Below are 12,739 nucleotides of genomic sequence, written 5' to 3'. Positions count from 1 at the left end.
TCGGTGTCCTGACGTGGGCACCAAAAATAAGCCCGTGCTGAGCTTTTCTGAGCACTTGGCCAGCTCACAGCTGCTGAATGTTTGGGAAATGTATCCCCCCATTCAGGTGCTCAGCACTTGGAAGCATGGACCTGAACAACTCCAATGTCATCTGCTTCTCTAACACCCAGCCAGTTCTGCTCTGCTGGACCAGCCACGTTCTTGCTGCCCATCGTGGAAGGAGGGAAGCAGTTCTTTTATTCCTCATCCTACCTAATTGTTAGGAAAATAGCCTGAAGAGAATTCCCTCTGTTTGATTGTGGCAGATCTTAACCTCTGGGACCATTATAGCAAGCATCCCCCTACTCCAGGCAGACCCACATGCTGCTTCTATGTCATACAGGAAAGTAAATATCCCTGATATTTGAGCAACCTGGTCTAGTGGAAGGTGTCCCTGCCTGTGGCAGAAGGTTGTAACTGGATGAGCTTTAAGATCCCTTTCAATCCAAACCATTCTATGGTTCTATGATTCTGATTGCTCTGATATCAAATACCTTTTGCTGACCTCTCTTGAAGAGAGTTCCTTGTAAGAATGCCTTTGATTTTGGTCACTTGGAGTGTTGCAGGGGCTTCTGAGCTGTGCTGATTTATTACTCCTTAGTAATCTTGTGGTTTATGGAGAGCTGTACAGGGGTACAAGGGTAAAAGCATCAACTAACCAGTGATCTGGTGCCAAAAGCCACCCGTAAGCAAGGACAGGTTTCAGGCTGTGAGATAAGGCTCAGAGAATGAACCTGCAGAGGAGCAGGAGCTCTGTGATGGCATGGTTTGAATCAGGACCTCCTAACAGGAGGATAAGGGGATACAGGAAGATTGGATCCCCTCCTTTAAGGTGTATAAAGCCTGGGCATCAGTTTTCAGTCTCCTTATTCAGAGCAGGTTGGAACTGGGGTCTCTTCTCATTTAGCCTCTGTGAACAAGAGCAGAAGAGCCAAGTCCCATTGACGAACCTCCTTGCTCCCCTAGGAACATCTCTTATGGTAAAGGTGGCTTCAGGTTCCTGCAAAGGACGTGTTGATATAGGCTATGGGAGCTGCATCTGTTTTACCTTTTGTGTAGCTGGGTACATGAATATCAGTGAGGGCAGCATTAGTAGTGTAAGGCAAAAGACAGGGCACTCTATCCCAATTCATGGTCTTGGAGCAGCCACTGAGGTTTTAAATCAAGGCAGAATTCCTGCCAGGTTCCTTGGTGATGCTGCAGGACAGCTGCAAAAGAGCTGCAGAAAGAGAAGGTCGATTTTGCACAAGCTGAAGGTTACCTGCAAATTCTGATCTCTCTCAAGAACTTCTTTGGTGCTTTGTTTTAAAATCAATGGAGACAGCTTGATATTTGACATTGCAGAGACGTGGAGGAGAAAGCAAGGCTTAAGCCCCAGTCTGCCTAAACCCCACTTTGTAGTCCCAGTCTTGTTTAAATCCCAGTCTGTTGGGATTTGAAGTGTTTTGGCAGTAGTTTTCCAAGCTTGCTTTGTAGGTGGCTGGATTTTGCACAGCTTGCAATGGTTGCGGAGGGAAGTGACAATCAACAAGCTGTGCGATTCCTTCATGTACTCGGTGCCTGGGACCTGATTTGTGCCATCGCAACCTTTCACTCAGGGGAAGAGGGTAAGAATACCCTCATATAGGTATATATATATATATATAAGGTCATCAACAGGCCAAGCTGACAGCTCCTTACTTCCACTACTCACCAAAATAGACTCATGGAGGCCTACAGAGCATTTTCATTCACATGAAGAGTTGCCCAATCAGGCCTGCTGGTGCAAGGTGTTCCTTTCCACAGCACCATTTATCTAAAGATCTCGGAATCCTTTATGTACATTCAGCTTTAATCCACGTTTTACCTCCAGTGGAGTAGGTGAGGAAGGCTGCTTCCATTCTACAAACAAGGCAAACGGAGGTACAGAGCAAGAGAGTGACTTACCCAAGACAGTTTGGTTGCGGAGTTGTAGGGAGTGCTCTTATGCACTGAGCAGAAATCTGTCTAGAGCTGTAAATTGAGGTCTGATGTGAATCAGAACTCCCTGTAGTGTTAGGGAACATTCAGATTTGTCACCCCAGAATGGCCCTCACCTTCAGGGATTAGAGGAGGATGGCTGGTTTGGCTTTAGGGCTGCTATCAACTGGTTGGATGTGGAGCTAAGAGTCAGTGAAGAGCTTTGCTTCTGATCTGTTTCTCATCTGCCTGTATGGTCAGTGGAGACAGCGGAGTGTGCTTCATCTATCTGGTTAGTGGGTAACCCAGTTACCTACTGAAGGATGAGATGAACTGTGACTCGACCCCCACTGTCTGTTGCCTGTAAGGGGAGAATAGGTGATTATCTCAAGTGAACCCAGTGCTAGCGTTCAGAAAGAAGCAGGCTTGCAGGAACAGGAGTAGATGTCATCGTTTGCTTGGAGTTTACTCTCTTGTGGCAATCAGATGACTTCAAAGGCGAGTGTTAAAATAGCTCCTAAAAAACCAGCCATCAATGGAAACACAGGCCTTCCTTTCCCTGTACTAGAGATATGCACATCAAGATTCCCAGCCCGAGGAGACCTATGAAGTCTGGGAGAGGGAACAGATCCAGAGAGGGGAATTGATTTGCTTGTGGTCATTAGGACAGAGGCAGGAAAGGTCTTCCTCTCTCCAGTGCTCCCATTACCACACTGCCACTGAACTGGCCTTCATCCCCCTCTGCTTCCTCCCCTGCCAGGCTCCCCTTCTCTGCGGGCGTACCCTCTCATCTCCGTCATCACCCGGCAGCCCTCCGTGGTCCCTCACCTCGTCCCTGCTGCCACCAGCTCCCGCGTGCTGCCAGCCCAGACCCCGTCAGGCACTGCCAGCTCCGAGGCACCGGCCAGCGAGACCCATGGCAGCAGCGAGTCGGAGGCAGAGCAGCCCACACCTCGGCTGAAGAAGCCACGCCGGAGCAGGACCATCTTCACCGAGCTCCAGCTGATGGGCTTGGAGAAGAAGTTCCAGAAGCAGAAGTATCTCTCTACCCCTGACAGGTAGGTCAGACTCTTCCACTAGGAAAAGGAATGTGCTAAAGGGCTGCTCTGGACCTGCTCAGTTCTTCCCATACTGACTCTAGTGTTCTGCCTTCTGATTCCACAGAGATGCCTCTGTCATTGACCAGTGGGTAGATGACCAGCTTCAATTCCAAGGCTTAACTTTTCCTGGGATAGATAACTTTTCCACAGATAGATTAGCTCAATGGAAAGGCCACATGGTGATAAATGTGCTCGCTAGCAGGCATCCAGGCTCAGGGACACGTAAAGTACTGAACAGAAGGATCTTGGTCTTTCCCATTCCTGCTGCTCATGACGGAAAGGTGAAGCCTGTCTACCACATTTGGGTAGCAATTCAGTGACAAGGTGGTGGCTTTTCCAGCAGCTTGGAAAACACATCCAAGGTTGCAGAGAGTTAAAAGCTGCCTTGCCCTTGTGAAGGCAAATACCTTGTCTTTTTGAAGGAAAAGGGAAGCTCTTGGGGACCACTTGGTACCATGCGGAGAAACCAAGCTGAGGAGAGGCTTTAGCTTTTTAAAAAGGCTTTGGATCCTATTCTGCAAATTGAAATGACGGGAGAAAGACCTGTCTGTAAACCTAGAGAGGGTTGGGAGGCCTTGAACTCCACAGATGGCAGTGCCCCAGTATTTAAATCGAAGATGGCATTCTCTGCTCATTCTGCCTGTCACCGAATTTCACCGGCTTGGCCAGGCAGTATCACAGAGTGTCAGAGCTCCTAATGCTCCTGTGCTGACTCCTCACAGCTTCACATAACCCGGTGGTTGACACTGTTGATGAAGCACTGGAGGCTGTTAGTTAATGTTATCATATGACTGTTCCTTGGCTTTGGACATGTTTGAGGCTGAGGAGCAATTCCTGTCCATGTACCACTTCCCCTCTGTTTGTTTCCTCGGGTTTCTAGGCAATGCTGGTTACCCTAATGTGTGTGGCAAGAGCTGGTAACAGGTCACAAAGTATGATCAGACATGTGCATTGAGGCAAGAAGAGTTAGTCAAGCAGTGCTTCTCTCTGTCAACTCATGGCTGGAAACGTGATGGGAAAGCAATGGGTTGTGACTCAGGTACAAGATTGTACCTGTGGCAGAGCAACTGAAGCACCTGGTTCAGTAGCAGAAAGGGAATGCAGCACAACAGGGTAATGCCTCTGCTAGATTCTCCTTCTCACTTAAGTGTCTTGAAGTCGATGGGGTATCTCTCAGATGTTATGTAGTGGCATAGGCAGTGGGCAGACCGAGCCTGTAGGTCTGGAGTGAATCCACAGTGGGGGAGAGCCATGGATCCATGCGTGAGTTTGACAGCAAGCTGCTGCAGGTATGTGGGTGTTTGTGGATAGGAGGGCGAGTCTGTTGCCCCAAGAGCCCACCTGAAACTGAAGTTTGATTCTGAAAAACTTGGCCTTGACATTTTGTTTTACCCTATCCAAAGGCTGGGAATGACTTGCCAGGAAGCTCACGCAGTCCAGAACACATTGGAACGTGGCTCTGGGTTGGAGCTGTCCCACCTGCAGGACTTGCGTGACTCTATGGGGCCCTTACCCAGCGTGGTTGAGGATTTCCAGCTCCATCCGTTGTGCAACTCCATGGCAAAACTGCCAGATGCACGGAGCTATCACCTGTGGGGAAGGATAAAGAGTTATTTTGAGCTGCATTTGCTTCATATCCTGGGTTTTAATATAGAAATAATGAATGGTCTCAGAGGAGCTTGCATAGGTTGGAGATTTGTGGAGGATGAATCAGGATTATGGGCTGTCTGCCACATATAGCCTTAAGCTAAGCACGCAAATAATTCATTTATAAGCCTGAATTGCCTATAATAGCAGAATGCAGAAGGAATTAATAGATTTAGATGTACTACTACTCCGTGAGAAATGAGAAAGTATTAATACCCGTATTACGTGGGTAGTGAAGAAGAAATAGGATGCAAAGAGCAGACTGATGCTGGGTGTCTTGATTCTTAGGTAGCTGCTTCAGACACCACAGACCTGTTTACCAGCAGCTGTCCCAGAGCATCTGAGAGCTCTTCTTGTCCTCTGTCAACTCATTTCAGTGTTTCTTTTGTCTCCAAGGTTGGACTTAGCCCAGTCGCTGGGGCTGACGCAGCTGCAGGTGAAGACGTGGTACCAGAACCGTAGGATGAAGTGGAAGAAAATGGTAAGTGGTTCACTCCCCCATCCTCAAGAAAGATCTGGAAGCTGAGCACGGTGTCAGTGACCTGTGTCTGTTGAGATCCAGTTTTGGTTTATTCTTGATCACTTTTCTTAGAGACGCTCTTTGTTCTTCAGATATTCATCCTGCAGCCTGGTGGGCTAGAGGGCCCTTAGGCAGTAGGAAGGATACAAAGCAAAGAGATGAAAGAAATGAAGACAGAACAGAGGGAAGAACCAAAATATCTCCCTCTGCACTTTTGGCATTCCTGGGATCTTAATGCTTATGGGATAGGTTATGTGCACAGACAAAAAACATTGTGCTGTTCCATGGAAACCAGTGCAGTTTTGAGAGCTAATATCATTAGTTCTTGCTTTTCATATCTTCATGCCTTTCACTTCTTCACAGCTTCGTGGCCCTTTTCCAGTTAAAATGCTTTTAGAAAGGACAAGTGTCCAATAAATCCTGGTGGAAACCATGATGCTGTGACATTCTCAAGTGGAGATGTTTATGTATTCCGATCTGGCAGAGGAGGTGCAGTTCTAGACCGTATCTCTGAATGCGTGTGACAGCTGCAGAAGTTACTGCCACTTAAATCCGGGATTAGCTTGGATACAGATCTTTGGAAGTGTCTTATTGCTGCGGTGGTGGTGTGAAGGGAGAGGGAATTAAACATGGGATCAGACCTAGCTTGCTGACTCCCACCTCTTGCTCAGATGAGAGAGGTCTCATTCCAAGACTTGGGCTTGGAATAAAGCGAACACTCAGGAAAGGAACTAAATTCCACATAAAATCTTCTGTCCATAGTGATGAGGGCTGCATGCCTGGGTTGCTCTTGGGCTTCCTGTAGGAACTCACTTAAAGACCTCCAGGGTTCTGGGTGTCCTTGCTGATAACGTTTGCATTTCATTCTGTTTCCATGAGAAAATGGGTGAACTCGCCCCATGAATGCAGGCTGAAGTGGTGACCATGGATTCACTTTTGAGGTCAAAGCCGAGTTTCATCCTTCCCTGAAGGATGTCTCACAGCAGCAGAGTTCACATTGATCCTGATGGTTCATCTCATTGCTCCAGGTGCTGAAGGGTGGACAGGAAGCTCCAACAAAGCCCAAAGGCCGTCCAAAGAAAAACTCCATTCCCACCTCGGAAGAGATAGAAGCAGAAGAGAAAATGAACAGTCAGGCTCAGAGTCAGGAGCTGGAGGGATCTCAAGCCCCCGAGGAGCCTAAACTGACAGAGGAGAAGCCAGAAGTCTCTTTGGAGACAGAGGAGTCTCCAGAACATATACCAGAGCCCTCCTCAGAGGAGACTACACCATCAAGTTAAAAGGGGAAGAAAGGAGGGGAAAAGAAAAGCAAAAAGAAATATTAAAGAGAAAAACCAAAACCAAATATATATATATGTATATATATATTTAAATATGTATGTAATTGTGTGTGTGTACATATATATATAAATATATATATATATGTAGACCTTGTGTATAAGTCTAAAGATTGGTCACTTTGTGCCTTTGGGAATCAGCCATCATGGGCCATGGTGGGAGAAAGACTGTGCTGGGACTGTGTTGGAGGGGTCGGCGTGATAGCTTAGCTTTATCCTTGCCTTTTAAAGTAGTGCAAATGGACAGAGCGCTTGGTCTGGTCTCAGATCAGGGGCAGTGAAGAAATGGGGAGCTCTGATAGCACCATTTCCTTGTGTAACCAGCACTTATTTGTGTTTGGGATGGGCCCTGCTCCAAACCATTTCAGGAAGGAGCTCAGTCCCATCGCTTTGCTTTGGCCCAGTGTAAAGATCAAAGCTTCTGAAGCGAGATCCACACCGGGTTCAGCATCCAGGTTTCATCTCTCGTGGTCGGTTGGGTGCCGTGTCTGTGGATTTGCAGTGATCCAGGATAAAAACTTCGAATGAGAGGATGGGTTTGGATTTGAGTCTGCTCCAAAAGCTTTGGGATGCTTGGAGCTGGGATTGTTGCTTCGGGCCCACTTCTAATTCTTGTCAGGTTTATTTTCTAAAGAACACTTAAATGTTGCCAGGGCTTTGGGAGAAGGATGGATTGAAGAAGTTGCTGCAGAAAGTTCACATTTGTCTAAGACGTGTGCCAAGAATAGACGTGCATCATGTTTCATAAAGTCTTGTTAAGGGTGCATTTTGCCCAAAGGCTGCAAGAGATGTATTCAGATAACCTTTATTTTTTAATTAAAAATGAAATATCTAAATAAACCAGTTGTTGTTGTTTCTCTTTCAGTGCTAGACAGAGACTTTTTGTGGGCTAGGCTTGCCTGTTCTAACAAACCCTGGAGAAAATGGGAGTCATCAGACTTTCTGTAACACTCCTGTGTAGCAAGCACTGAGCAGACTTCCTTGTAGCACCTTGCTGAGGTAGGTGAGAGGGGTGTTGATAATGCCACTTTGTCACTGGGTGCAGATGAACGTGTCAGAATGAGAGCACTGGTGTTCTGGCTGTGGGCACCCCATTCGTGGGTCTTGGTGCCTCTGCGAAGATGATTTAATATCCCTTTTTTGGGGTGGTGGTAACAGTTCACACACATACATCTCAAATGACTTATCCAGAGAGTGGGGAGAAGGGATCTCTTCTCACCCCACAACCCCCCCCCCCAGTTTCTTGCTCAATGGGGTTTGGAAGACTTTAATTCCACTTCTGGATTAGCTCTGCTGTGGCACATGCATCTGCATCAGGTAATACTGACATGGCAACACTCCAGCTGACTTCAGCAGAGCCAGGGTGGGATGTTGCTCCACTCACTGTGTATTTCATGCATAGTAATCAACTTTGAAGAGGCATCTACATATTTAAGTGCAATCCACAGGTTTACACCTAAACCTAAAACAAATGCACCAGAGTTGGGCAATGCTCGTTTGGTAGAGCCTTGGGAAATCCCAGGCATTTGGTGCCATTTAGCTCCTTTTTACTGGCATAGAAGGATGGAAGCAGGATAGGTTTCCCTCTTGCCTGTTGTGTTGAAGAGGCAGGCTGTGAGCTACAAAATCTTTCCTCTGCCATCAAAATGCTTCCAAATCTGTCTTTGAACCCAGCAGGATTTGGTGATAGGCACAGGGAGAGGCAAGGGTGGCTTGTCTGGGGTTCCCATACAGGATGCTGTTGCACATTCCTTTATCTGTGGCGGTCTTTTCTCATTGTCTTGTCTTTCTTTTCCTTTCCAGAACTGTGATTTAGTTCAACTGTATCTATTGGACTTGAAAATGGCATTGAATTGAGACAAGGCCTACAGCCTGTTTGTACAGGAATTAGATGAGGTGGTCTGTGAAACCCACAGTCGTCCTCTGTTGCTCTTGGATAGCAGCATCAGCACTGTTATCTCAAAGTAGAATGCTTCCACAAGTCTTAAGTGCTGTAGCACTCAGTGAGAGTGAAGAGAGCAATTCCAATTCTGGTGAATTAACCAAATACATCCAGAGGTGTATTTGAAATGTGGGAGATGTCAGCATACAGCCTTTCTGTCAGCCAAAGGCTGCTCCATACAATGGGTGATGCATGTGGGGCTTGCGTTTCCTTTTCTGCAGTGGGTTTGTCTGCTTTGATGGATTTATGGAGCAGCAGGAGAAGTAGAAAGGGGAGCAAAGGAGTTATTTTCTTGCTCTGCAATGGGCAGTGCTGGGTCTGTGCTGCCCACTGAAATGGGTAAATAAGAAAACAGAAAATGTGAAATCCTTTTCAAGCTACACGTTTAAGGCAGCAGCAAGGCAAAGTTGGTGAGCTTCCAGCAAAGAGTAAAGCAAGTGTTACAAAACGACATTTCCCACTTCCCAGAGGAAAATAATTGTTCCTGACTCAGCCCCATTTTATGGTGGGAACAGTTCCAGGGATTTGACTTTGTTTTCTTTCCTTAATCCCATTCTAATCACTTATGAGTCAATCTGGGTACAAATGCAATACTCAAGCTGCCTGGGCTAGTTTTGAATGAGCCCGTAAGACACTGAGGATGATTTTGTTCCTCTTCTGGATGAGTAGCAATCTTAGCGTCTTCTTTTTCAATGCAGTTCTTTGGGTGCAAAATTAGCCCTTGAGATGCTGATACTTGCTTCCACTGAGTTCCTTTTGCTGACTTGCCTGATCATCTCTTGAGTGTTCATGGAAAGCACATGCGGAATGCATCTGTTTGGATGGAAACCCATTGAATTATTTCTTGGCTAAATCTTTTCATACTTTTTTGTTTGTGCTGGGTTATATCTGCAGCTGGAGAAAAACCATCTACAGATTCTGGTGGAATTGAACATAGCCATCCCAGCCGTTGTTGGTAGGCAAACACTCCTTTTCATGGAATCACTGGTTTGAGCTGTATGGGACCATAAAGCTCATCCAGTTCCATGGGCAGGGACACCTTCCACTAGAGCAGCTTGCTCCAAGACCCTGTGTCCAACCTGGCCTTGAACACTGCCAGGGATGGGGCAGCCACAGCTCCTCTGGGTGAGATTTCTCTTGTTCTAAGATTTTCCTCCACTGGAATTCAAAGGATTGAGGAGTGATTCCCCTTTGCTTTGGGCTGAGCTGAGCTAAGAGGTGCTGGAGAAAGCCTGGCTGGTTGAGTTTAGCTTTTAAAGGGGATTGTGGTGATGCCCGGCTCTCAGGGCTGTGAGTTGCGTTTGCTTCATGCTTCTGATACCCAGAAAGAACATTGCAAGGCTCATCCCCATCTTTACTGAGAGAATGACAGCAAAGGGCTTTCCAAGTGCCTGGTCCTGCAGGTAGTTTTACTTCTTTAAAAGGCTGTTGACTGTTCTGTCTCCCAGGCATCTCCTGTCCTAGGACTGTTTGTCACTTATCCGAGGAGCCTCATCATGTGCCCTTGGGGTTGAACCTTGCTGGTGTTCAGGGGTGTTTGGCTTCCAGTTCTGACAGCGAGGAACAAGCCCCGATGTCGAAATCCGAACTTCCCTACAGGGATTGAAAGTGCTCATATCCGGAGTTCTGGCTGGGACCCACCTTTTATTGTACCCACTGTTTAGGTAATCTCGCAAAGCACTGAGCTCATCCTGCAGGATGGTTAAGTTCCCCCAGGTCCCAGCAGGGATGAATGGGCTTTGGTCTTGTTTTGCAAGAGAAAAAGGATGTGTTCGTTTAACTTCAGGCCAGTACCAAGGAATTTGGTGCTTGGGTGGGCTTTCAGTTCCATCACCTCTCTTCAGGAGCAAAATGGAAAAGGACAGTGAGAAGAGAATGAGTGAAACAAAGAGGAGGAGGAGGAGGTGAGAGGAAAAGCAAAGGTGAAAATCTTACCTGGGTCAAACTACATGAAAATGAAACCTAGGGAGAAAAATAATGTTGCAAAATCAACTTTTGGTATATTTTGACAGGTAAAGCCCTCATTCTGTAAAGAGAGATGTATCTGGGGCTTAGCTATACATGCAGGATGGTGAATGGCAGCTTTTTCTGTTTCCTTTCAGCCTGTGTAAGTTAAAATGTAGCTGAATAAAGAGCAGCTGGGTTAGACTTGAGCTACAATACAGGATCCGAGCCTAAATCTGTGTCTTGGCAAAGGCAGAATTTTGGTGACGCCTAGATCCTGTGGAATCTTAGATGCTGGGCATGAGCATCCTGTAAGGATGCTCCTCTTTCTTCCCTGGGTTTTGCTGTAAAATGAAGACGAGGGATTTTAGGGGCTTAAATCTTTGCAGCACAGTAGTTTTCCTGTTTTAAAGAGAGTGGCACATTGCAAGCATAGGAATTGTAATTCCAATCTCTGAGCTTTCAGACTCTGAAGTCCTGGAGTGGAAGTTTATGAGAGAGCATAGGGATTTGAGCCCTAATATCTATATCCCTGTCAGAAACAGATCTATTTTTATCCCTCATAGCCAGGTAAGCTGCGATTTCTAGGCTTTCCCCTCAATTCTAGTCCCTTCTCATACTGTTAGTCTCCCCAAACCTACTGTCCCAGCACAATGGAATCATTACATCTTAGCACAGCAGTCACTGCTAGGAAGGAAGCTGCTTATTGCTCCTGGGACCCATAGGTGCCAAAAGGGAGAGATGTAGTGCTAGGAGGTTGCCAATGGAGAGTGTTAACCCCTCCAGGCTGTTCCGACATGTCAGCTAACGGCTGGAAACACCAAAGCTCTTGTTCTGTCAGACAATTGAGAGTAATAGAGAGGTTCCTGAAACCATCCTGGTCCTGGACCTTCCTGCAGGCAGCTGGGAGGAAGGTTCCTTCCCCCTTCTAGAGCATCCTAGGGCCCAGCAAAAGCAGAGGAAGCAATGGGTACACTCGGGCTTCTGGTGTTTGCATAGAACCAAAGGAACCAAATCCTTGTAGGTAAAACAATTATTCTATGCTTCCCATACAAGGGCCATTAATGTCTTTCCCTTAGCTTAAACTTCCCTATTCTCACCACACACAAAGCCCAGCATGGAATCCCAGAGTGGTTTGGGTTGGAAGGGACCTTAAAGCTCATCCAGTTCCATGGGCAGGGACCCCTTCCACTGGAGCAGCTTGCTCCAAGCCCCTGTGTCCAAACTGGCCTTGAACACTGCCAGGGATGGGGCAGCCACAGCTTCTCTGGGCAACCTGCATCTTCTCTGGGTAACCAAGCCAAGACCTCCTCCTATGTCAAGGTGAGTCTGGAGGGTGCCAGGGGTTAATTTTTCTGTCATTGGTTGTAGCAGCATCATGCCATTAATTCCTGTGTAGATGCTCAGAAGCAATGGGCTCCAAACTTGCCTTCCCTCAGTTTGAAGCAGGGACCACAGGCTCTTCTCTTCTAAGGAGCAAACTTACACAAATAAGGCTCCTAATGCCCTCCCCTGAGCAGCAGGGCACTGAACTACATGGCTGAGAAAGGGTTTCCAGAGTGCAGCAGGGAAAGGGTAGCAAGCACTTCAGTGCTAAAGCAAAACCTTTCTTATACCAGAGCTGTGGTACCCCACTCTGATGCTATGCCTCTAGTGAGGTAGGGTGGGTTTGACTGGGGTACATCTATGGACAAGAGATGCTGCAAGGTGCTGGGGATGCTCTTGCAGCCAGAGAATTAAGGTTAAAACAGGTCTGAGAGCTCCTTGAAGTCAGGCAGGTTCTGGTATTGATGGAAGAAGGAAAGTGCTGGGAGAAAGATTTCAGTAGCATCCTTCTCCTATCAGGGCTTGGGTGGTTGTTGCAGCAGCATCAGCTCATCATTATGATGTTATAGTAGGAGTAATGGGGGAAGAGAGGTGTAAAGTGTCATGAAAACAGCAGGGCATCTTCCTTGGCACTGCTGGATACAGATATCTGTGGCTCTTGAGTACCTTTTAGCAAGGTGGAAGATGATTTTTAAGACCAAATCACACAGCTGATCTCAGTGGAGCTTTCCTGGTGGGAATATGGACCCTTTAAGACATCTCCCAGCTAAATAAGAAGCCAAAGAGCTGAAAAGTGGTGGATTAAAAGCAATAAATCCCCATGCTACAGGGCTCCTGCTCCCAGCTGATGTCACCAGCTCAGTAAGAAGAGACTTCTCCATCATCCATCCCTGTCCTTAGCATGTATGCACACATACAAGCCTGGGTGCTCTGGGCATCCAAAGTC

At 47.0% G+C, this 12,739-nt stretch overlaps 1 protein-coding gene across 1 annotated transcript in view; it reads left to right on the top strand.

The window, feature by feature from the left end:
• The window catches only part of BARX2 (BARX homeobox 2), a 32,489-nt gene extending 25,068 nt beyond the window's left edge, over nucleotides 1-7,421 (top strand). The window contains exons 2-4 of the mRNA XM_062617592.1: nucleotides 2,738-3,035; nucleotides 5,121-5,205; nucleotides 6,273-7,421. Of these exons, the coding sequence (XP_062473576.1) occupies nucleotides 2,738-3,035; nucleotides 5,121-5,205; nucleotides 6,273-6,524 (635 nt within the window). The 3' untranslated portion in view covers nucleotides 6,525-7,421. The remainder of the gene's footprint in view (nucleotides 1-2,737; nucleotides 3,036-5,120; nucleotides 5,206-6,272) is intronic.
• Nucleotides 7,422-12,739: the final 5,318 nt, after the last annotated feature.

Source organism: Pezoporus occidentalis, unplaced genomic scaffold (assembly GCF_034315485.1).
Source record: "Pezoporus occidentalis ecotype Australia unplaced genomic scaffold, CSIRO_AGI_Poc_V1 ctg199, whole genome shotgun sequence".
NCBI classification, from domain to species: Eukaryota; Metazoa; Chordata; class Aves; order Psittaciformes; family Psittacidae; genus Pezoporus; species Pezoporus occidentalis.
Note: the sequence above shows the minus strand (reverse complement) of the source record. Positions and strands in the feature narration are given on the sequence as shown.